The sequence below is a fragment of the Pongo abelii genome, chromosome 9, assembly GCF_028885655.2.
Source record: "Pongo abelii isolate AG06213 chromosome 9, NHGRI_mPonAbe1-v2.0_pri, whole genome shotgun sequence".
Lineage (NCBI taxonomy): Eukaryota > Metazoa > Chordata > Mammalia > Primates > Hominidae > Pongo > Pongo abelii.
In genome coordinates this window covers 129,565,453-129,587,467 of record NC_071994.2, presented here as the reverse complement: position 1 = coordinate 129,587,467, position 22,015 = coordinate 129,565,453, and the positions used below count along the sequence as shown (strand labels likewise).

At 46.5% G+C, this 22,015-nt stretch overlaps 1 protein-coding gene across 1 annotated transcript in view; it reads right to left on the bottom strand.

Moving 5' to 3' along the window:
- The window catches only part of DCPS (decapping enzyme, scavenger), a 46,777-nt gene that overhangs the window by 23,685 nt on the left and 1,077 nt on the right, over positions 1-22,015 (bottom strand). The window contains exon 2 of the mRNA XM_002822685.5: positions 20,398-20,572. Coding sequence (XP_002822731.3) covers positions 20,398-20,572 — 175 coding nt within the window. The remainder of the gene's footprint in view (positions 1-20,397; positions 20,573-22,015) is intronic.

Here is a 22,015-nt window from a genome sequence, read left to right as displayed (position 1 = left end):
GCCCTATAACACTATTCTAAGCCTGACACGCAAATGAACTCATTTACTCCTCATGACCAACATGAACGGGTATTATTATGATTGCATTTTACATATGAGGAAACTGAGGCCCAGGGCCTGGAGCGGCCCCCAAGGGCCCACAGCCCCGTGTGGTGCTCAGGGCCGGGCCCCACACCGGCAGCCCCATCTGCCCACGGCAGGTCAGCAGATGAGGCCCGGTGGCCTTGCCAGGCTCTCCCTGCCACAGGCTGTCTGGCAAGTGGACTGAGGGCACCGCCTGCTCAGGATGAGTGATACCGTGCAACGCCCCTGCCCAGCGCTCTTCCTGGTAGCCAGAGAACTGACCAACTCCCCAGTCCCACCCTCCTGCTGGGATTCTCATTATTTATCTATTTATGTATTTTTTGAGATGGAGTCTTGCTCTGTCACCAGGCTGGAGTGCAGTGGTGCGATCTTGGCTCACTAAGACCTCCACCTCCTGGGTTTAAGCGATTCTCCTGCCTCAGCGTCCCCAGTAGCTAGGATTACAGGCCCATGCCACCACGCCCGGCTAATACTTGTATTTTTAGTAGAGACGGGGTTTCACCAAGTTGGCCAGGATGGCCTCGATTTCGTGATCTCGTAATCCGCCCACCTCGGCCTCCCAAAGTGCTGGGATTACAGGTGTGAGCCACCGCGCCTGGCCTTCCTGCTGGCATTCTCCAAACACAGCCTGTGATAACCATAAACCCTCAAAAATCCATCCCTGGAAAATGTTCACAATATATTAAGAGCACCTCCGACACTCCTTACAGAGTTCCCCTGTCATGCTTTTTAACATTGTGTTTGTCTTTTTAATTCAAATTGTACTTGCATATATGTCAAAGAGTCAAATGAAGCTTGTTTTCAAAAACACTTTTCTTCTCCTCCCTGCTCCCAATTTCCAGCTCCTTCAAAGGCACCACTTTCAACACTTCTGGCCACTTCTTTGGTTATATACTTCCAGAATTCTAACTTATATTTTTATATCTTGTTCCTACTTGACTTTTAACTTCTACTATTACTTACTGACTTCTCATTAAGGAAGATGAGAATTTACCTATTTTTACCATCCCTTCACCAAATGCACACACATGCACAAACACACACATATACACAGATACTTCCTAACCCTCAACCTCACAGTACAACTTTACCACAATTTTTGATAAAGCAGTATTCAACATTGATGCTATGACGATGATGTAAATGCTGTTCACTGCCAGATTTACTGTGATTATTTTCTTCTCTTCAGCATAATTTTTGGTGTATGGAATAAGTCATTACATTTTTACTTGTTTAATTTTTTTTCTTTTCTTTTTTTTTTTTTTTTGAAACTTGAGTCTCACTGTGTCTCCCAGGCTGGAGTGCAATGGCACGATCTTGGCTCACTGCAACCTCTACCTCCCGGGTTCAAGCGATTCTCGTGCCTCAGCAACCCGAGTGAGTAGCTGGGATTACAGGTGCCCACCACCATGACCCGCTAATTTTTGTATTTTTAGTAGAGATAGGGTTTCACCATGTTAGTCAGGCTGGTCTCAAACTCCTGACCTCAGGTGATCCACCCGCTTCAGCCTCCCAAAATTCTGGGATATAGGTGTGAGCCACTGTGCCCAGCCAGAGAAGGCATCTCCACCCAAATTCTGGCCACTTGTTTAATTTTCTATAAACATGTCACTAATTCATCCCCAAATCCACTTCCCTGTTTACATAAATCTCCTCTTATGTGTTAAACTCATCAGGCAAGCCAGGCACAGTGGCTCATGCCTATAGTCCCAGCAATTTGGGAGGCCAAGGCAGGGAGATTACTTGAGACCATGAGTTTGTGACTAGCCTGAGCAATATAGTGAGATCCCGTCTTTACCAAAAAAAAAAAAAAAAAAAAAAGCAGAAAAATTAGCTAGGCATGGTGGTGCATGCCTGTAGCCCAGCTACTCAGAAGGCTGAAGTGGGAGGATCCCCTGAGCTGGGAAACGGAGGTTGTGATGAGTGGAGATCTCGCCACTGCACTCCAGCCTGGGGGACAGAGTGAGACCCTGTCTTAAAAAAAAAACTCAACAGGCACATGAACAATGTGTCTTCCCAGAACTTCCGGTTGCCACCCCCAGAAGTAATTCTCAAACTTTAGTGTGGCATTATTATTATTATAAATTCAATTCTTGGAATTTTCATTAGGAAAACTGGGAAAATATTTTCAATTCTCTGAAATAATTTACCAAGTAGATCAGCAGATAAGTATTCAAAGTTCCACCAGAGCATAAAACAGAAATCATTATGCACAATTATTTGTCAGTTAAAAATAAAATTTAAAAATTATACTAAAAAAAATTTTGCTACTGCAATGTTATGTGAATACAATAACTGTAGAAATACAACTTTAGGGCTGGGTGCAGTGGCTCACACCTGTAATCCCAGTACTTCGGGAGGCCAAGGCGGACGGATCACCTGAGGTCAGAAGTTCAAGACCAGCCTGGCCAATATGGTGAAACCCCATCTCTACAAAAACAAAAAAAAATTAGCCAGGCATGGTGGCTCACTTCTGTAATCCCAGATACTCGGGAGGCTGAGTCAGAAGAGTTGCTTGAACCTGGGAGGTAGAGGCTGCGGTGAGCCGAGATGGCGCCACTGCACTCTAGTCTGGGCAACACAGCAAGACACCATCTCAAAAAACAAACAAACAAAAAACAAAAAAAAACAACTTTAGGGTCAGGTTTGGTGGCTCATGCCTATAATCGTAGCACTTTGGATCACCTGAACCCAGGAGTTTGAGACCAGCCTGGGCAACATGGCAAAACCCTATCTCTACAAAAAATACAAAAATTAGCTGGGTGTGATAGCACGTGCCTGTAGTCCCAGCTACTCTGGCGGCTGAGGTGGTGGGAGAATCGCTTGAGCCTGGAAGGTCAAGGCTGCAGTGAGCTGTGATCGTGCCACTGCGCTCCAGCCTGGGTGACTGAGCAAGACCCTGTCTCAAAAAAAAAAGAAAAGAAAGAAATGCAACTTTAATACATTTAGAATTATTTGAATGCATTACTTGTTCAAAGAACTTTTTGCATCATGTGTATTTTTTTAACCATTTAAGTATACCTGCTTTGAAAAATACATGCATCAGCTTGCATATATAATATGACAATGGAAATAAACACAATGTTTCTAAAGCTGAACTTTCTACCACTCAAGGTAAAACAATAATTGTATTTTGAAAATTGTTTCCCAGATAAGAGGATTAAAAAGGTCTCTTGTAACTATTGGTAACAGTACAGAATCATCAAATTTGTAAACTGTGAATCACAAACTCAAGTTGTGTCCAGAGATATGGTGCAAGCAAGATATATTTTGAGACTTGAAACATCTGAAAATATATTTATTCTACTGTCACACTTAGGAATTTGGTGGCTGGGTGTGGTGGCTCATGCCTGTAATCCCAACACTTTGGGAGGCTGAAACGGGGGGAAATCTATTGAGCCCAGGAGTTCGAGACCAGCCTGTGCTACATGGCAAGACCCCATACCCCATCTCTACAAAAAATAATAAATTAGCCACGTGTGGTGGTACCTGCCTCTGATCGCCACCACTCGGGAAGCTGAAGTGGGAGAATCACTTGAACTCGGGAGTTTGAGGCTGCCATGAGCTATGACTGTACCACTGGACTCCAACCTGGCAACAAAGTGAGACACTGTCTCAAAAAAAATTTTTTTCTTCTTGCTAAAGAATTTTAGGATAGACTGGCCAACATGGTGAAACCCCGTCTCTATTAAAAATACAAAAAATTAGCTGGGTGTGGTGGCACGCGCCTATAGTCCCAGCTACTCAGGAAGCTGAGGCAGGAGAATCACTTGAACCTCGGAGGGGGAGGTTGCAGTGAGCCGAGATTGTGCCACTGCACTCCAGCCTGGCAACACAGCGAGACTTTGTCTCAAAAAAAAAAAAAAAAATGGAATTTTAGGATAGAAAGAAAATCTGAATGCTGGCTGGGCATAGTGGCTAACACCTGTAATCCCAGCCCTTTCGGAGGTTCAGGCAGGCGGATCACCTGAGGTCAGGAGTTCAAGACCAACTTGGCCAACATGGCGAAACCTCGTCTCTACTAAAAATACAAAAATGAGCCTGGCGTGGTGTTGTGCGCCTGTAATCCCAGCTACTAGAGAGAATGAGGCAGGAGAATTGCTTGAACCCAGGAGATGGAGGTTGCAGTGAGCCAAGATGGCACCACTGCACTCCAGCCTGGGTGACAAATTGAGACTCTGTCTCAAAAAAATAAAAATAAGAAGATCTGAATGCTGCTGTTGTGGAGTCTGAGATCATTATGATGCCCAGTTCTTTGTGACCTGTTTTCTTCTGTCTCCAATGCCCTGATGGTGTGGATGGATCTCAAAGTGGTTTTATTTTCATCCATTGTGCTAGGTAATTGCTGAGCCCTTTCAATCTCAAAAATCATGTTCTTCAGACCTGGGAAACTGTCTTGTATTATTTCTTTAAAGACCTTTCTTCTTCATTTTCTCTGCCTTTTCTTTCTGTAACACCTATTTGGATATTTAACTTCTTGGATTCAGCATCTGACTTTCTTTTTTCCATCTTCCATCTCTTTTGTCTTTGTGTTCGACTTTTAAGGAAGTTTTCTTCACAACTTCATCTTCTACTCTTCTATTTTTTTAAATTTCCATTTCTGCTGTATTTTTAATTTCCAAGAGCTTTAATAAAATTCCTTATTGATAATATTCTTATACATTCAATATAGCAGCATAATTTCTCTGAGATTAATTATAGTTCTTGAAATGTCTTCTCCCCACACAGTTTCTGTCTCCTCCAAGTTTCTTTTCCTTCCCTTCTTTTTCTTGTCTTCTCTTTTTCAGCTGAGGCTTTATTTAGTCTGCTCACCCTTGCCTGTCCACTCACTCCTGAAGGGCAGCTCTGTGGGTGTCGCTGTGGTCACCTGGAGCTTCATGTTAAGGTGGTCAGGCTGTTCTTTTGCATTAGGGAACCTCAAGAGTTTAGGTTTTCTCTTGGGCTGGGCAGATTCTCCACAGATGACTTCCAATTGCACATGTGGAGCTATAAGCCTGGCTGACAGTATTCTGGGGATGAGAAAGGGCAGCAACTGGATGGGGGCTGGGGGATCACAGCAACACTGAAAATGCTCAAGGTGTAAACATCCACTCATCTCTCCACACCTCAGTGCCCTGACCCCACTCTCAGCTGTACCTTGAATCTCTTCCAGACCTGGTGTGTCACCCTTTGTGTGATTTTTTTTTTTTTTTGAGACAAGGTCCCACTATCACCCAGGATGGAGTGCAGTGGCGTGATCTTGGCTCACTGCAACCTCTGCCAAATGGACTCAAGTGATCCCCCTGCCTGAGCCTACTGAGTAGCTGGGATGACAGGCATGCACCACCATGCCTGGCTAATTTTTGTATTTTTTGTAGAGACAGGGTTTCCCCATGTTGCCCAGGCTAATCTCCAATTCCTGGACTCAAGGGATCTGCCCACCTCAGCCTCCCAAAGTGCTGGGATTACAGGAGTGAGCCACCTTCCCTGGCCACCTGGTATGTCACCCTCTCCAGACATTTCTGCTTTACTCTCCTGCTGGGGCAAGGAAGGAGCAAGTTCCATATGAAAGGGGAAAGGAGACTTGAGGGACTGCTGGCCAAGGTGTCCTCTCTCAGATCCAGTTACCGCTCCTCCCTATGTATCCTAGGTTTGGAAATTTTGTTGTCTCCTCTCCTTTTTTTTTTTTTTGGAGACAGGGTCTGGCTCTGTCTCCCAGGCTGGAGTGCAGGCTCTATGTCCTGGACTGAAGTGATCTTCCCGCCTCAACCTCCCAGGTAGCTGGGACTACAGGCGCACACCACTACACCTGGCTAATTTTTGTATTTTTTGTAGATATGGGGTTTTGCCACGTTGCCCAGGATGGTCTCAAACTCTTGGGCTCAAGCAATCCACCCACCTTGGCCTCCCAATGTGTTGGGATTAGGGGCATGAGCCACTGCACCCGGCCCTTGTAGTCTAGATGGGTTAATTTTTTTTAAAGAATATTCCTTTAATATCACTGCCAGAGCAGGCTATAAAGGAAGTAGGTGGGCATTCAAACTGTCCCCTTTGCACTAGAAGCCCATGTCCCTGTCTCCTGTCTCCCTTACAATGCTTTACTTTCAATCTTTGCTGTTTGTTGCCACGTGACATACTTGCTTGTTCTTTAAGATCATTTCCAGTGGAACATCAGGTCCATGAGAGCAGGGACTCTGTTTCGTACACTGTGTGTGCAGTGCCTAAGATAACACCCGACACTGATTAGACCTCACAGTACAGTCTGTAGAACAGAATATATTACGGCCAGGCACCGTAGCTCACGCCTGTAATCCCAGCACTTTGAGAGGCCGAGGTGGGTGGATCACTTGAGGTCCGGAGTTTGAGACCAGCCTGGCCAGGATGGTGAAACCTCATCTTTACTAAAAATACAAAAATTAGCCAGGCGTGGCTGAACGCACCTGTAATCCCAGCTACTCCGGGGGCTGAGGCAGAATTGCTTGAACCCAGGAGGTGGAGGTTGCAGTGAGTGGAGATCATGCCACCTGAGTGACAGAGGGAGACTCCGTCTCAAAAAAAAAAAAAAAAAGAATGGCTGGGCGCGGTGGCTCACGCCTGTAATCCCAGCACTTTGGGAGGCTGAGGTGGGCAGATCACGAGGTCAGGAGATCGAGACCATCCTGGCTAACACAGTGAAACCCCGTCTCTACTAAAAATACAAAAAATTATCCGGGTGGCGGGTGCCTGGAGTCCCAGCTACTTGGGAGGCTGGGGCAGGAGAATGGTGTGAACCCAGGAGGTGGAGCTTGCAGTGAGCCAAGATCGCGCCACTGCACTTCTGCCTAGGCGACAGAGCGAGACACCATCTCAAAAAAAAAAAGAATACATTATAATCCCATTTTATTTTTAAGAGAGTGTGTACACGTGCAACTGCATACCATATGCACACACAGAAAAGTCTGAAAGGACAGACTGGGCACCGTGGCTCACACCTGTAATCCCAGCACTTTGGGAGGCCAAGGTGGGTGGATCACTAGAGGTCAGCAGTTAGAGACCAGCCTGGCCAACATGGTAAAACCCTGTCTCTACTAAAAATACAAAAATTAGCTGGGTATCATGGGGGTGCCTGTAGTCCCAGCTACTCGGGAGGCTAAGGTAGGAGAGTCGTTTGAACCTGGGAGGCAGAGGTTGTAGTGAGTCAAGACTGCCTCACTACACTCCAGCCTGGGTGACAGAGCAAGATTCCATCTCAAAAAAAAAAAAAAAAAAAAAAAAAATCTGAAAGGACATCCTCTGAGATATTGAGAGATCAATCCTGGATGATGGAGTTATATATATTTACATATCACTTGTGTAACAAATATGTTAAAAGGAAGCTACCCCTTAAAACTGAGCCCCAGAGATGTTAAGTAATTTGCCCAAGGACACACAGCTATTAATAGTGGCAGAGCTGAGATCTGAACCCAGGCAGTCTGGTTCCTCTATGCAATACTCCCGTGTGCCAAAGGCCCAACCTCTTTTGGGCCGTTCCTAAGATACCTGTGCTGGGGCCATGTTTTCCAAAAGCAGCCTTATCAGATAGGAGAAACATGACTAGTTCCAGTTCTTCCTAGAGACACGTAAACAGCTGTCAGCGAAACCAGAGGGCAAAATGAGGTGCCAGAGCAAGTGAGGTACAGACAGAGGGGTGTGGTCAGAGCATGCAGAGATGACGCTGCTCATGCTCTGCTTGTGCTCTCCACGATGCTTCCTGGGGAGCTCAGGGAAGGAGAGTCCACTCCCCTGAGCTCTGGAGAGCCGTGTGAGGACAGCCTTACCAGGGGATACTGTGGCCAAATGCTGTGGGAAAGCAGGTTCTGGGGGGAACACAAAGGGACGGAAAAGGACCTTGCTTCCAGACTGGCTCACAACTGGAAACAATAGCTGTTTTGGCCTACATTTGTGGTACCATCCTGTCCCCTCCCACCTCCCCTACCAAGTATAGCAGTGTTAGATTATGGGGTGGGAGGCATGACGGGAGAAGTCCCAGAAGAGGGGCCTGGTGGAGTTCAGGGCAGCAGCTCTTCATTTACAGGATGTTCTAGCGGCGAGAATGATGACAGTGATGCCTCCAGCTGAAAAGCACCCCTCTAGGCATATGTTCCTTCTCTCTGCAGCTCAGATGAGCAGGCTGATGTGCCCCGGACTAACACAGCTCTGACTTGTCCATCAAGACCCTGAGGATCTGCTGCAAGCCCTTCTCTAATAAATAAAGCCACCCTTTGTCCCCCATCTAGACACAAAAGCCCAACTGCTCTCAGAGGTGGGAGGCAGGGCTATCTAGAGGAAAGTTAAGAGCAGCTGCCTCTCTGCTCCCTGCCAAAGCTAGCTTAGCCAAATCCCCAGGAAAATGCTGCTGCACATGAAACATGAAAACACAAACCACAGACAGTCTGCTCTCCTTCCCATACACATGTTCAAACAAGACTGCTTTCCAGCCGTTGCTGATGGCTTCTACACGATGAGCTCATCTCTATGGCTCGGTCTGTGGCTTTTGCTTCCCCTTTGCTCGGAGGAGCCAGCTTAACTTATTTAACCCAGATGTGCAGGCCCAGGAGCACTGAGAAGAAGCAACAGCAATGCATGATCTGAGTTGAAGCCCACCCGCCATGTCCTCTCCACAAGAGCCAGGCAGAGCCAGCCAGGAATGGGGCAGATAACCGGACTTCGCGAGGCATGCCAGAGAAAGCCTGAAAGAACGAGAGGTTGGTGGGAGGCTCTCCTGGATCTGCCTTCTCTTTCCTCCTCTGTGGGATGTCCCCTGGCTAGGCGACATTCTCCTCAGCCCTGGCTGCATGGTAACGGAGACCAGGCCAGAGGGTGGAGGGAAGGCTGGCTGCCGTGGATCTTAAGTCATCCTCTGGTCCCAGGCCAAGCAAGGCAGGGTGTTCTCTGTCCTACATTACAGAAATACTGGAAGTGCTCAAGTGAAGCCCGAAGAGACCTCCACGTCAAGGATAAACACGGCTGAAGGGTGTGGTCAGGATCCTACTGGAAACTTCAACCACTCCACAGCAAGCCTCTAACCACTAATTACCTGTCTCTAGGAAAGCACAGAGCTGCTATTAGAGACAGAGGAGAGGCAGACGCTGACTTTAGCAAGACCCTGGATCTGACAGGCTTTTTGTACAAACCCTCAGCTCCTTCCCTCCCTCTCGCTAGTCCTCTGAAGTCCAGAAAGCAGAGGGGGTAGGGAGGCAACAGGACCTGATGGCAAAACTCCAGGGTCTCCTGGCCCACAAGCAAATTTGGTAACTCCAAATGCAGCCATGGGGTGGCAGGAGAGGTCCTCAGTTACAATGGGTGGGAAACACGACTTCAGGATGGCTGTGGGGCTAATGGCACTCTGCAAAGCTCCGAGTGAACAGGAAGAGCAAGAGCTGATATGCAATGCGTCAGGGAGCTATGAAATGACAGGCTTGGCCTTAGAGCTGCGAGCCCCCCCACTTCTCCACACACAGAAAGAAACTACGCTAGGGTTGAGCAGACCAGACCACAATAAGAGCTGTAGGCTGAACACTCCAAAATATGGCCTCTCTCAACTTCCTGCCTGAAGGCATGTCTTTAATTCACTCTGAAAGGGGCACGGGTACCAAGTCTCAATGAATGTCACTGGACATGCCACACTGTGCTGCACTGTAAAATATGAGTGAGCTCATGTGAATCACCAGCCATTGAAAGAAACCAGCAGCCTGAATAAGGATGACCAAGATAAACAACCAGATCCCAGAGGAAATAAAATAATTTGAGGGTCAGGAGATAATTTTAAAAATAATTCCAATTAGTGTGCCAGAGAGATTCAACACAATTTGGCCTCAATAAAAAAAAAAAAAAAAAAGAGCAAAATGCTATGAGAATGAAATAATCAGAGATCCAGAGAGAGGAGAATTTAAAATATGACTGTCAAATTAACACCTTCACTAGAAGGTCTAGAAGACAAAATGCAGACAATCTACCAGACTATAAGAAAGAGGCTGGGCGGCCGGGCGCAGTGGCTCATGCCTGTAATCCCAGCACTTTGGGAGGCCGAGGCGGGTGGATCATGAGGTCAGGAGATCGAGACCATCCTGGCTAACATGGTGAAACCCCGTCTCTACTAAAAAATACAAAAAATTAGCTAGGTGTGGTGGCGGGCGCCTGTAGTCCCAGCTACTTGGGAGGCTGAGGCAGGAGAACGGCGTGAACCCGGGAAGCAGAGCTTGCAGTGAGCTGAGATCGCGCCACTGCACTCCAGCCTGGGCGACAGAGCGAGACTCCGTCTCAACAACAACAACAAAAAAAAAAAAAAAAAAAAAAGAGGCCGGCCATGGTGGGTCACACCTGTAATCCCAGCACTTTGGGAGGCTGAGGTGGGCAGATCACCTGAGGTCAGGAGTTCAAGACCAGCCTGGCCAACAAGGTGAGCCGTACTTCAGCTAATCAAGAGAGTAAAACAAGAAAGTAAAACAAGAAAGAAACTGACGTAAAATACAGAAAACAACTAACTCACAAAAGTTGCAAAAGGAAGTCTCAGATTGAGACCTGAACAACTTGCTTAAAGAATCACCTGTCCAGATTGGAGAAGCAGGAAAGAGCTTTCTGGAAACAATGTTACCAGCAAGGAAGGAAATATGATGTAATGCAAGGGTGTCCAATCTTTTGGCTTCCCTGGGCCACACTGGAAGAAGAACTGTCTTGGGCCTTACATGAAATATACTAACACTAACAATAACTGATGAGCTGAAAAAAAAAAAAAAAAAAAAAGGAAATCACAGAAAAAATCTCATGTTTTAAGAAAGTTTATACATTTGTGTTGGGCCGCATTCAAAGCTGTCCTGGGCTGCGGGTTGGACAAGCTTGATGTACTGGATTATCAAACTGGATAATTTCAAGAGCAGAGTAAAGGTACGTTATTCCTTTAACCACAATGAAAAAAGAGGCAACTAAAAACTCCATGAAAAAGTAAAAGCTAATAAAACAGTGGTTCAAATATGAAACAAACTAAAAAGCAGCATGATTTGAAGGACTGTTGGAATGCAAGAAAAGAGAATCCACTCGACCTGGACATCAAAAGCACTCTCCAGCCAGGCGTGGTGACTCACATCTGTAATCCCAGCACTCTGAAAGGGCGAGGTGGATGGATCACTTGAGGTCAGGAGTTCGAGACTAGCCTGGCCAACATGATGAAACCCTGTCTCTACTAAAAATACAAAAATTGGCCTGGTGTGGTGGCGGGCGCCTGTAATCCCAGCTACTCGGGAGGCTGAGGCAGGAGAATCGCTTGAACCCGGGAGGTGGAGGTTGCAATGAGCCGAGATGTACCACTGTACTCCAGTCTGGACAACAGACTGAGACTGTCTAAAAGAGAAAAAAAAGCACTCTCCTTTGAGTGGCATGGAGATGATACACTGGGCAGACGGAGGAAAAACTAGAAACTTAGCACTCTGGTTGAGCATGCATATTAATATGGCCTCAATCATGTAAATACTCCTTACTGGTTTTACTGGTTTTCTTTTCTTTTTTTTTTTTTTTAAGAGACAGGGTTTTGCTCTGCCACCCAGGTTGGAGTGCAGTGGCATAATCACGGTTCACTGCAGCCTTGACCTCCTGAGCTCAAGCAATCCTCCAACTTCAGCCTCCTGAGTAGCTGGAACTACAGGCACATGCCACCACACCCATCTCATTTTTGTATTTTTAGTAGAGAAAGGGTTTCACCATGTTGGCCAGGCTGGTCTCGAACTCCTGACCTCAAGTGATCCACCTGCCTCGGCCTCCCAAAGTGCTGGAATTACAGGCATGAGCTACTGCACCCGGCCCAGAAATATTCTTTTTATTTTTTTTAACTCTTATTTTAGGTTAAAGGGTACATGTACAGCTTTGTTTACAGGTAAATTGTCTCGCAGGGGTTTGGCATAGAGACTATTTCATCACCCAGGTAATAAGCATAATACCTGATAGGGAGTTTTTTGATCCTCTTACTCCTCCAACCCTCTACCCTCAAGTGAGCATTTAGGTTGATTCCATGTCTTTGCTATCATGAATAAGTTCTACAACGAACATATGTGTGCATGTGTCTTTATGGTAGAGCAATTTAAAAAATTTTTTTATTTTTTTATTTCAATAGGTTTTTGGGGAACAGGTAGGAACTTACATGAATAAGTTCTTTAGTGGTGATTTCTGAGATTTTGATGCACGCATCACCTGAGCAGTGTACATTGTACCTAATGTATAACCTTTTATCCCTACCACTCCCCACCCTTTCCTCTAAGTCCCATGTATCATTCTTATGCCTTTTCATCCTGATAGCTTAGCTCCCACATATGAATGAGAACATACAATGTTTGGTTTTCCATTCCTGAGTTATTTCACTTAGAATAATATTCTCCAATTCCATCCAGGTTGCTGCAAATGCCATTATTTCATTCCTTTTTATGGCTGAGTAGTATTCCATGGTATGATATATACCACATTTTCTCTATCCACTTGTTGACTGATGGACATTTGGGCTGGTTCCATATTTTTGCAATCACAAGTTGTGCTGCTATAAACATGTATGTGCAAGTATCTTTTTCATACAATGACTTATTTTCCTCTGGGTAGATACCTAGTAGTGGGATTGCCGGATCAAATGGTAGATCTACTTTTAGTTCTTTAAGGAATCTCCACACTGTTTCCCATAATGGTTGTACTAGTTTCCATTCTCACCAACAGTGTAGAAGTGTTCCCTTTTCACTGCATCCACACCAACATCTAGACTGAATAAAGAAATGTGGTACATTTACACCATGGAATACTATACAGCCATAAGAAAGAGTGAGATCATGTCGTTTGCTGCAACATGGATGGAGCTGGAGGCCATTATCCTAAGCCAACTAAGGCAGGAACAGAAAACCAAATATGTGTGTTCTTACTTATACGTGGGAGCTAAACGTTGAGGACATATGGACACAAAGAAGAGAACAACAATCATTGGGAAGAAAAGGGGCTGGCCCAGCCATCCCCACACCCCAAAACAGGGGAAGCATGCAGAAATGAAAGTCCATGAATGCCCAAAACCCAGAAGCAGGAGGCTGAAACCAAATACCTTCACTTTGAGAACTGTGACTGAAAACCACACTTCAGAATGAGGATGGAGCCCTTGAAATTCATGGGACGATCTTTCTAGTCCATCTAAGGACCTGCCAATTTGTCTTAACTTTCAACTGGGAAATACATTGTACATATAAAACACGGGTGTGTGTGTATATAAAATATGTACCACTTAAAGACCTAAGTAAAATAAAAAGAATACATATGCTCAGAACACACAATCCAAGAAACAGAATATAACCAGAAATTTTAACATTCTCTCTGTCCTGCCCCACCCCAACCAAGGATAATCACCTCCCTGATTTGGGGGTTAATCATTTCCTTTTTGTCCTCATAGTCTTATTACACATGTATGCATCCCTAGGCAGTATATTGTTCAGTTCTGCTTTTCAACTTTGTACCATTTTAATCACACCATGTGTATTCTGTGTCATGCTTTTCTTGCCCTACATGGTGAGATTTATCCTTCATTGATACAGGCAGCTGTAGTTCATTTTCACTGCTGTAGCGAGGCACTGTAGGACTATACCTCGGTTTATCTACCTACTCTACTGTTATTTGATTGTTTCTAGTTTGTTCTATTATTAACAATGCTACCAAGCAAACTCTTCTGAGAATGACTTGTCTTTTAAAATGCTCCTTCCAAACAAGTCCTCACCCCTCCCTCAGGAGGTCTGGGTTTTGCCTCTGCAAATAGCACAGGGCAGAAAACCCTGGCCTGTGGCTACAGTACCGGGAGTTCCCTGCAACCAGAGAAATGATTCCCAGGATCCCATCCCTCTGCTCCCCGCCCTGGCCTCACTCACAAATGCCTGTCTCCTCTTCTGAACTTGAGATTTCACCTCCTGGTTTACATGGGGAAACAATTGGCCTTATAAGAGGCAGCCTGGATTTCTGAGTCACACCCCTCTCCCTGCTATCTCCTCCCCCTTCTTCCCCAGGTAAAAGAGAACAGACCACAATAAAGGGCTCCATTGACAGGCCGCAGGGTGACAGCTATGGCAGAAAGGAGATGCAGGCCTTGCCCGGCCTGGAGGGTCAGAGGAAGCTCTCGGATGCCAGCCTTCGGGCCATTAGCTCCTCACATGTGCCACACAGCAACAGGAAGAAGGAAACCTACCCATGGGCAGAGCCAGTCACTTTTCCATGTTATATATATTATTCCATTTAAAGCTCACATAAATTGAAAGGTGGAAAAAAATAACAGGCAACACCATAATTACACTTATTGGATACAGACCATATGACAGCTACTGTGCCACGTGCTCTATACACCTTCTCTTAACGGGTCCTAATCCAGGACAGTGGCCATGAAGTCAATTTAGGGGATTAAGACCAGCATTTTAAAAAAAGAAACCAGCTGGGTGTGGTGGCTCACTCCTGTAATCCCAGCACTCTGAGCGGCCAAAGCGGGCGGATCACCCGAGATCAGGAGTTTAAGACCAGCCTGGCCAACGTGGTGAAAACCCTTCTCTATTAAAAATACAAAAAATTAGCTGGGTGTGATGACAGGTGCCTGTAGTCCCAGCTGCTCAGGAGGCTGAAGCAAGAGAATGGCTTGAACCCGGGAGGCAGAGGTTGCAGTGAGCCGAGATCGCACCACTGCACTCCAGCCTGGGTGACAGAGAGAGATTCTGCCTCAAAAATAAATAAATAATTTTAAAAATTAAAAAATAAAAAAGGAAACCAATAAGACTGAAACTAGATAGAAAATACTACCGAGTATGCCATAGCGGATGGGTAAGTATTGTTTAAAGTTTCACTTCTGGCCAGATGCAGTGGCTCACGCCTGTAATCCCAGCAATTTGGGAGGCCGAGGCAGGTGGATCACCTGAGGTCGGGAGTCCGAGACTAGCCTGGCCAATGTGGTGAAACCCCATCTCCACTAAAAATACAAAAATTAGCCAGGCGTGGTGGCGGATGCCTGTAATCCCAGCTACTTGGGAGGCTGAGGCTGGAGAATCACTCGAACCCGGGAGGCGGAGGTTGCAGTAAGCCAATATCGCGCCATTGCACTCTAGCCTGGACTACAAGAGCAAAACTCCGTCTCAAAAACAAACTAACTAACTAACTAAATAAATAAAGTTTCACTTCTATTCACGTCTATTAGTCCATGTGTAATAGACCATAATGTGAAACGTATCTCTCACTGCAGGCAGTGGCTAAAGTTGTGAAAACTTCCTTATCTGTTTCATAACCGTCCCACTGAGGTAAGTTCAGTTTCTAACCTAATTTAACAGAAAATAACTGAAGCTACTTCCCCAACTTCATCTGTAGTACACACCCCTGCCACCATCCCACCCCATCACTCTTGACATAACAGCCTAATTTCTGTTCTTCTTTCCATGCCCAGAACACGTGCTATTCCTCAGCCCAGAGTGTTCTCCCCTCTTTGCACAGCTGGCTTCTTCCCATCCTTCAGGCCTCAGCCAGGGTGTCATCTCCACTGCAGAGAGCCCTCCTAGAGCCCTGGTCTGAGTAGGCTCTCTCCTGCTCATGGCTACTCAGACATCTGCTTCCTTGTTTGCTGTCTGCCTTCCCCACTAGAACTGCAAAGACAGGGAGACATCGGTTATGTTCACCAACACAGACCTTGCTTCTACTAGAGTAGCTGGCACATAGCAGACACTTCACATTTGTTAAGTGAATAAAGAAATGTCCCAGGTCCTCATGGTTAGCAAATGGCAAAGCCAGGATTCGCACCCAGGTCTGTCTGACGTGAGGCTTGTTCTCAGCACTGGCGCTGTGCTAAAACTCAGAAATAGCACGTTGCTGCCCCAGTGCACACCATGAGAAAGCATGAGTGCCCCAGCATGACTAACTCCTAAAGCCCATGCTCTCTCCATTATGTCATTGGGATGGACACTGCAGCTGGAAGGATGAGTGGCTCACAGAAGCAGCCTCTTGTAGTCAGCTGAGAGCGTGGAGAGGATAAATGAATGAGGAGATTGCAAAACCTCCAGACTTGAAGAGAAAAAGAAAGTTGCCAGTGACCAGAGAAATACCAGAAAAAAATCCGCTGAGCCCATGATTTCTACTGTGGCCAGCTCAGAAATGAGGGGTGGGGGCTCCCCTAGGCAAACAGTATTCTAGGAAGGAGGTCTAGAGAAGCCGCCAGAGACAGCAGAAAAACTCAAAGGCACAACCATGCAGGGGGACAGAGGGCTGAGGCTGCAGGAACTGCACATTCAGGGCCCTCGGGGTGGGCAGCATTGAGTTGACTCCAAGGCTGGGACTGGAGAGGGAGGTCCCAGGCTCTGACTCAGCTGGCCGTCCCACAGAGGGGACAGCTGGAGTGGGCCACAGGACTATTTGGCAATGCTGCCACCTTGTGGCTGTGGAATGCCCAGCCCACAGGAAAACAAATCTACACATAGGTCAGTTTGTGGGTTCATTCTTCACTTATTGAAAGCACCTAATATGGGCCACATGGCTCCAGCCTTCGAGGACCTCACCCCTTATATCCAGGCAGTGACCAAACTCTCCTCTTTTCACCACTATGTCCCCACCCCTGACCCCAAACAAGACTGTGAGGACAAGGATGGTATCTTACTCATCTCTGAAGCTACGGTACGCGGCATAGGGTCTGGCACATGAGACTAATAATAGCAGCTACTACTTAATATGTGCTCAGTGCTTTTAAGTACATTAGCGCATCGGATTCTTGAATTGCACCTATGAGACCTCCAAATGGAGATGTCAAGGAGGGCTTTATTTCAATATGAGCCCGGAGTTCTTGGAGAGGTCAAGGATGGAGAAATAAAGGTGGGCGTCGCCGGCATACAGATGGTGTTTTTTTAAAGACCAGCGCCTCTCAAAGTTTTAGGTGCATATGGCTCACCAGGGAGTTGTGCTAAAATGCAGACTCCGATGATTCCGTAGTCTGAAATGGGGAGGAGATTCTGTTTCTACCAGACTCCCAGGTGGTGCCAATACTGCTGGTTCACAAACCACACTTTGAGGGGTAAAAATCTGGAATAGAGGTTAACAAACAATGGCCAGCTGGGCCTCTATTTGTACAATCAGCAAACCAAGAGTGGTATTTTCATTTTCACAGGGGTTGAGAAAAAGAAGAAGGAAGGAGAAGGCAGAAAAGGCAGAAGAAGAAGGGGTTGGGGAGGAAGATGGGAAGAAAAGAAGAAGAGGAGACAGAGACCATTTGTGCCTCACAAGGCCTAGAATGTTTACTCTTTGGTTTTTGACAGAAAAAGTTTGATAATCCTGACCTCGAATATCACCCAGGGAAAAGGTATGCAGCTAAACAAGGGAGCAACCGGGCCCTGAAGCAAACCACTGAGACTTCCAAATCCCCATCCCTAGTTTTGGCAGGAAAAGCAGGAGTGAAACGCACCGCATATACAGTCGGCCCTCCGTATTGTGGGTTCCATATCTGTGGATTCAACCAAATGAAGAATAAAAATACTTAAAAAAAAGGACATTGCGTCTGTACTGAATACGTACAGACTTTTCTTGTCATTATTACCTAAAAAACATGGTATAATAACTATTTACATAGCATTTACATTGTAGCAGGTAGGAGATGTGCTTAGGATACATGCAAATACTACACCATTTTATATCAGGGACTTGAGCATCCATAGATTTTAGTATCCAAGAAGAGTCCTGGAACCAATCCCCAGTGGATACTGAGGGATGACTTATATGCCAAGAAGGCAGGAAGGCCAGGGGCAGTGGCTCATGCCTGTAACTGTAATCCCAGCACTTTGGATCACCTGAGGTCAGGAGTTCAAGACCAGCCTGGCCAACATGGTGAAACCCCCTCTCTATTAAAAATACAAAAATTAGCTGGGCGTGGTGGTGTGTGCCTGTAAATCCCAGCTACTCGGGAGGCTGAGGCAGGAGAACCACTTGAACCTGGGAGGCGGAGGTTGCAGTGAGCCGAGAACGTGCCATTGCACTCCAGCCTGGGCGACAAGAGCAAAACTCCATCTCAAAAAAAAAAAAAAAAGGCAGGAAAAGAAAAGATGAACTAACATCTGGGGCTCCTAGGTGGGTGGGGGTGGCCCTGGAGACACCTGGGGTTCTGAGTGGGAACAAGGACTTGTGGTGGGCCAATAACCCACTGCCTCTTTCAGTGTTCATCTTGGGAAAAACAATAGCAACAGAAAGAGCGGGCAGGGACTACCTCCACTTGTGTGCAATGCCACAGAAGGACTGGGAAAATAAAAAGGAGAGCCTGTGAATTCCACAGGGTTCATCTGTCGGGCAGAACATTCTGAATTTTGGCCAAGGGTGGGGAGGGTGAGTAGAGGGATTTCAGAAGGTGAGGGAAAGGGTGTGGCAGTAAAATAGTAGCTCCCAGAGCCTGTAATGTGGGGGCCACCCCAAGTTGTGTTTGGCCACGGTGCCTTCTGTCATTCTTCTGCCGCCCTGTGCTGAGGAATACATTTGCTTAAACGTCAATGCCTGAGAAAGTAAATACAGCTGTCCATTTCCATCAACTTGCACCAATTAATCTGGCTTTTGCTCAATGGAAGACAAGGCTGTTTTGCATTAAGTCATGAAAGGTTTGCTTGTCTCACCATCAAGTGTTCACATATTTCCAAAGGACAACAATAGCACCCTTTCATGGAGGGCAGAAAAGAATATCTATCAAAAGACTGTGGGGCAGGATATCTGCAAAGCCAGACTGCTCTTAAATGCTGGAGGGCAAACAAGAAGACAGAAGGATATGACAAAGTCACCATGTGCTGTAAAACAGATTCCAGAATTTGCTGGTTGGAAGGAATCTCTAAGGTCAACCAGTCTCCCTCATGTTTCCAACAAAGCTGCCTACAAAATCTAACCATCTTGAGAAAAAATGTACATGTCACACCTGGCTTTTTAATAAATTAAGAAATGCTTGCAATGAAAAACAAATCTCTGCCTTTTAACCCACGAGTTCTTGCCCTTCTCTCCCATCCCCCTTGATCTCACTAGTTGTCTTTCCCACCAGAAAGTAGGTTCCTTCAGGGAAGTGACTGATTTTTGCAGCACCAAGCACACTGGCCGGCCCACAGAATGAGTATGGTGAGGAAGACCCCAGTCTACTGAAAAACCTTAGCTTTCCTGCCACCTACTGGCTGCGTGATTTTGGACAAGTTATTTAACCTTTCAAAAACCGGTTTCCTCATTCGTAAAGTCCTCCTTATGAGAGGGCTGTTTTGAGGATTAACTGTGTTAATACATGTAGATTACTTGGAATGCTGACTGGCACAATAGTAAGGATTTCCTAAGTGTTGTTGACAATTTTTATCATTCAATTAGTAGATTAATCTATTATTCTGGCCGGGCACGGTGGCTCACACCTGTAATCCCAGCACTTTAGGAGGCCAAGACTGGTGGATCACGAGGTCAGGAGTTCAAGACCAGCCTGGCCATGATGGAAACCCTGTCTCTACTAAAAATACAAAAATTAGCCGGGCGTGGTGGCGGGCACCTGTAATTCCAGCTACTCGGGAGGCTGAGGCAAGAGAATTGCTTAAACCTGTGAGGCGGAGGTTGCAGTGAGCCGAGATCGCGCCACTGCACTCTAGCCTGGGCAACAGAGCAAGACTCCATCTCAAAAAAAAAAAAATCTATTATTCTAGCCCATGAATCACACTCTCTCCCTAAAACATACTACACTACAACAAGGTTTCTCTCTTTTTTTTTTTTTTTGAGATAGGGTTTTGCTCCGTCACCCAGGCTAGAGTACAGTGGCACAATCTCGGCTCATTGCAACCTCTGCCTCCTGGGTTCAAGCGAGTCTCCCACCTCAGCCTCCCAAGTAGCCGGGATTACAGGTGAACGTTACCATGCCCAGCTAAATTTTGTATTTTTAGTAGAGATGAGGTTTCACCATGTTGGCCAAGAGTCTGGTCTCGAACTCCCGACCTCAGGTGATCTGCCCGCCTTGGCCTCCCAAAGTGCTGGGATTACAGGTGTGGGCCATCGCACCTGGCCGGCTTTCTGAGTTTCAGCACTATTGACATTACTTTGCTGTGGGAGCCTGTCCTGTACATTGTAAGGTGTTTAGCAGCATTCTTGATCTCCACCCACTAGATGCCAGAAGCAACACCCCACCACCACCCCCGATTCTGACAATCAAAAATGTCTTCACCAATGGCCAAATGTCCCCTAGGGAAGTAATCTCCCTATTGGACTAGAATATGCAAATCGGGTATAGAGAGTCTGGTCACCATACCACCTAATTTCCCACCATCCCATTCTCCCTCCATACAGCCACCCTGGCCACCTCTTGCTCACCATTCAGTTGTCTTGGAGGGAACAAGTGATAGGTGCTGTAGATATCATTGGAGAATTGCAACTGGAGCTCAGGGCTGCCCGTCAGGAGCTGAGCCACCTGTTCCACCTGAAATGGTGTCTTCTCCAGGATCACAACGGCATCCTCTCCATCCCCATCCCCAGAGGCCTCATTCACCTGTGGGCAGAGGCATCATCAGTGGGCTCAAGGGCAGAACCACGATGAGACTCTGGAGAGCAAGACAGAAGCTCCCAGGGCCTTTGAAATCCCAATACTTGGGATTTCCTTCCCTGAAGTCTTCCCTCTGGGGAAGTCTAGCCAATGGCACTCACATTTCACATTTCTTTTCTCAGAAAAGGCATCTCTTTTTTTTTTTTTTTTTTTTTTTTTTGAGATGGAGTGTTGCTCTGTTGCCCAGGCTGGAGTGCAATGGCATGATCTCGGCTCACTGCAACCTCCACCTCCTGGGTTCAAGCAATTCTCCTGCCACAGCCTCCTGAGTAGCTGGGATTACAGGCGCACGCCACCACACCTGGCTAATTTTTGTATTTTTAGTAGAGATGGGGTTTCGCCATGTTGGCCAGGCTGGTCTTGAACTCCCGACCTCAAATGATATGCCTGCCTCAGCCTCCCAAAGTGCTGGGATTACAGGTGTGAGCCACCATGCCCAGCCAGAGAAGGCATCTCCACCCAAATCCTTGTGGCAGTTCTCACACCTTTCTTCCCCAGCATACAAGGCTTCTCAGTTGTCTTCCATTTTAGGCTTAGAAGACCTCTGTCAAGTTCTCCCCATTTCAGAAGATGAAAAACAGACCCTGAGTGACTTGCCCAAGGTCACATGAACAGTCAGCGTTGAAACAGAAACTAGAACCTAGGTCTCCCAAGTGACTCCTAGCTCAAAGGCTCTCATGACTAACACCTTCAACAGGTGCTGCACACTGAAGACAGCTGGGCTGAGAGAACCAGACAGAACCTCATACAAAAAACAGAAAACAAGAAACAAAAACAAACAACCAACCAAAAAAACAACAAAAAACAAGGCCCAGCGCAGTGGCTCACGCCTGTAATCCCAGCACTTTGGGAGTCAGAGGTGGGTGGATCACCTGAGGTCTGGAGTTCAAGACCAGCCTGGCCAACATGGTGAAACCCCATCTCTACTAAAAATACGAAAATTAGCTGGGCATGGTGGCAGATGCCTGTAATCCCAGCTACTTGGGAGGCTGAGGCAGGAGAATCACTTGAATCCAGGAAGTGGAGGTTGCAGTGAGCCAAGATAGTGCCATTGCACTCCAGCCTGGACAAGAAGAGTGAAACTCCATCTCAAAAAAAAAAAAAAAAAAACAAGCCGGGTGCGGTGGTTCACGCCTGTAATCCCAGCACTTTGGGAGGCAGAGGCAAGAGGATCACCTGAGGTCAGGAGTTCGAGACCAGCCTGGCCAACATGGTGAAACCCCCATCTCTACTAAAAATACAAAAATTAGCTGGGCATGGTGGCGGAGGCCTGTAATCCCAGCTATTCGGCAGGCTGAGGCAGGTAGAATCGCTTGAACTCGGGAGGCAGAGGTTGCAGTGAGCCGAGATCACATCACTGCGCTCTAGCCTGGGTGACAGAGAGGACAG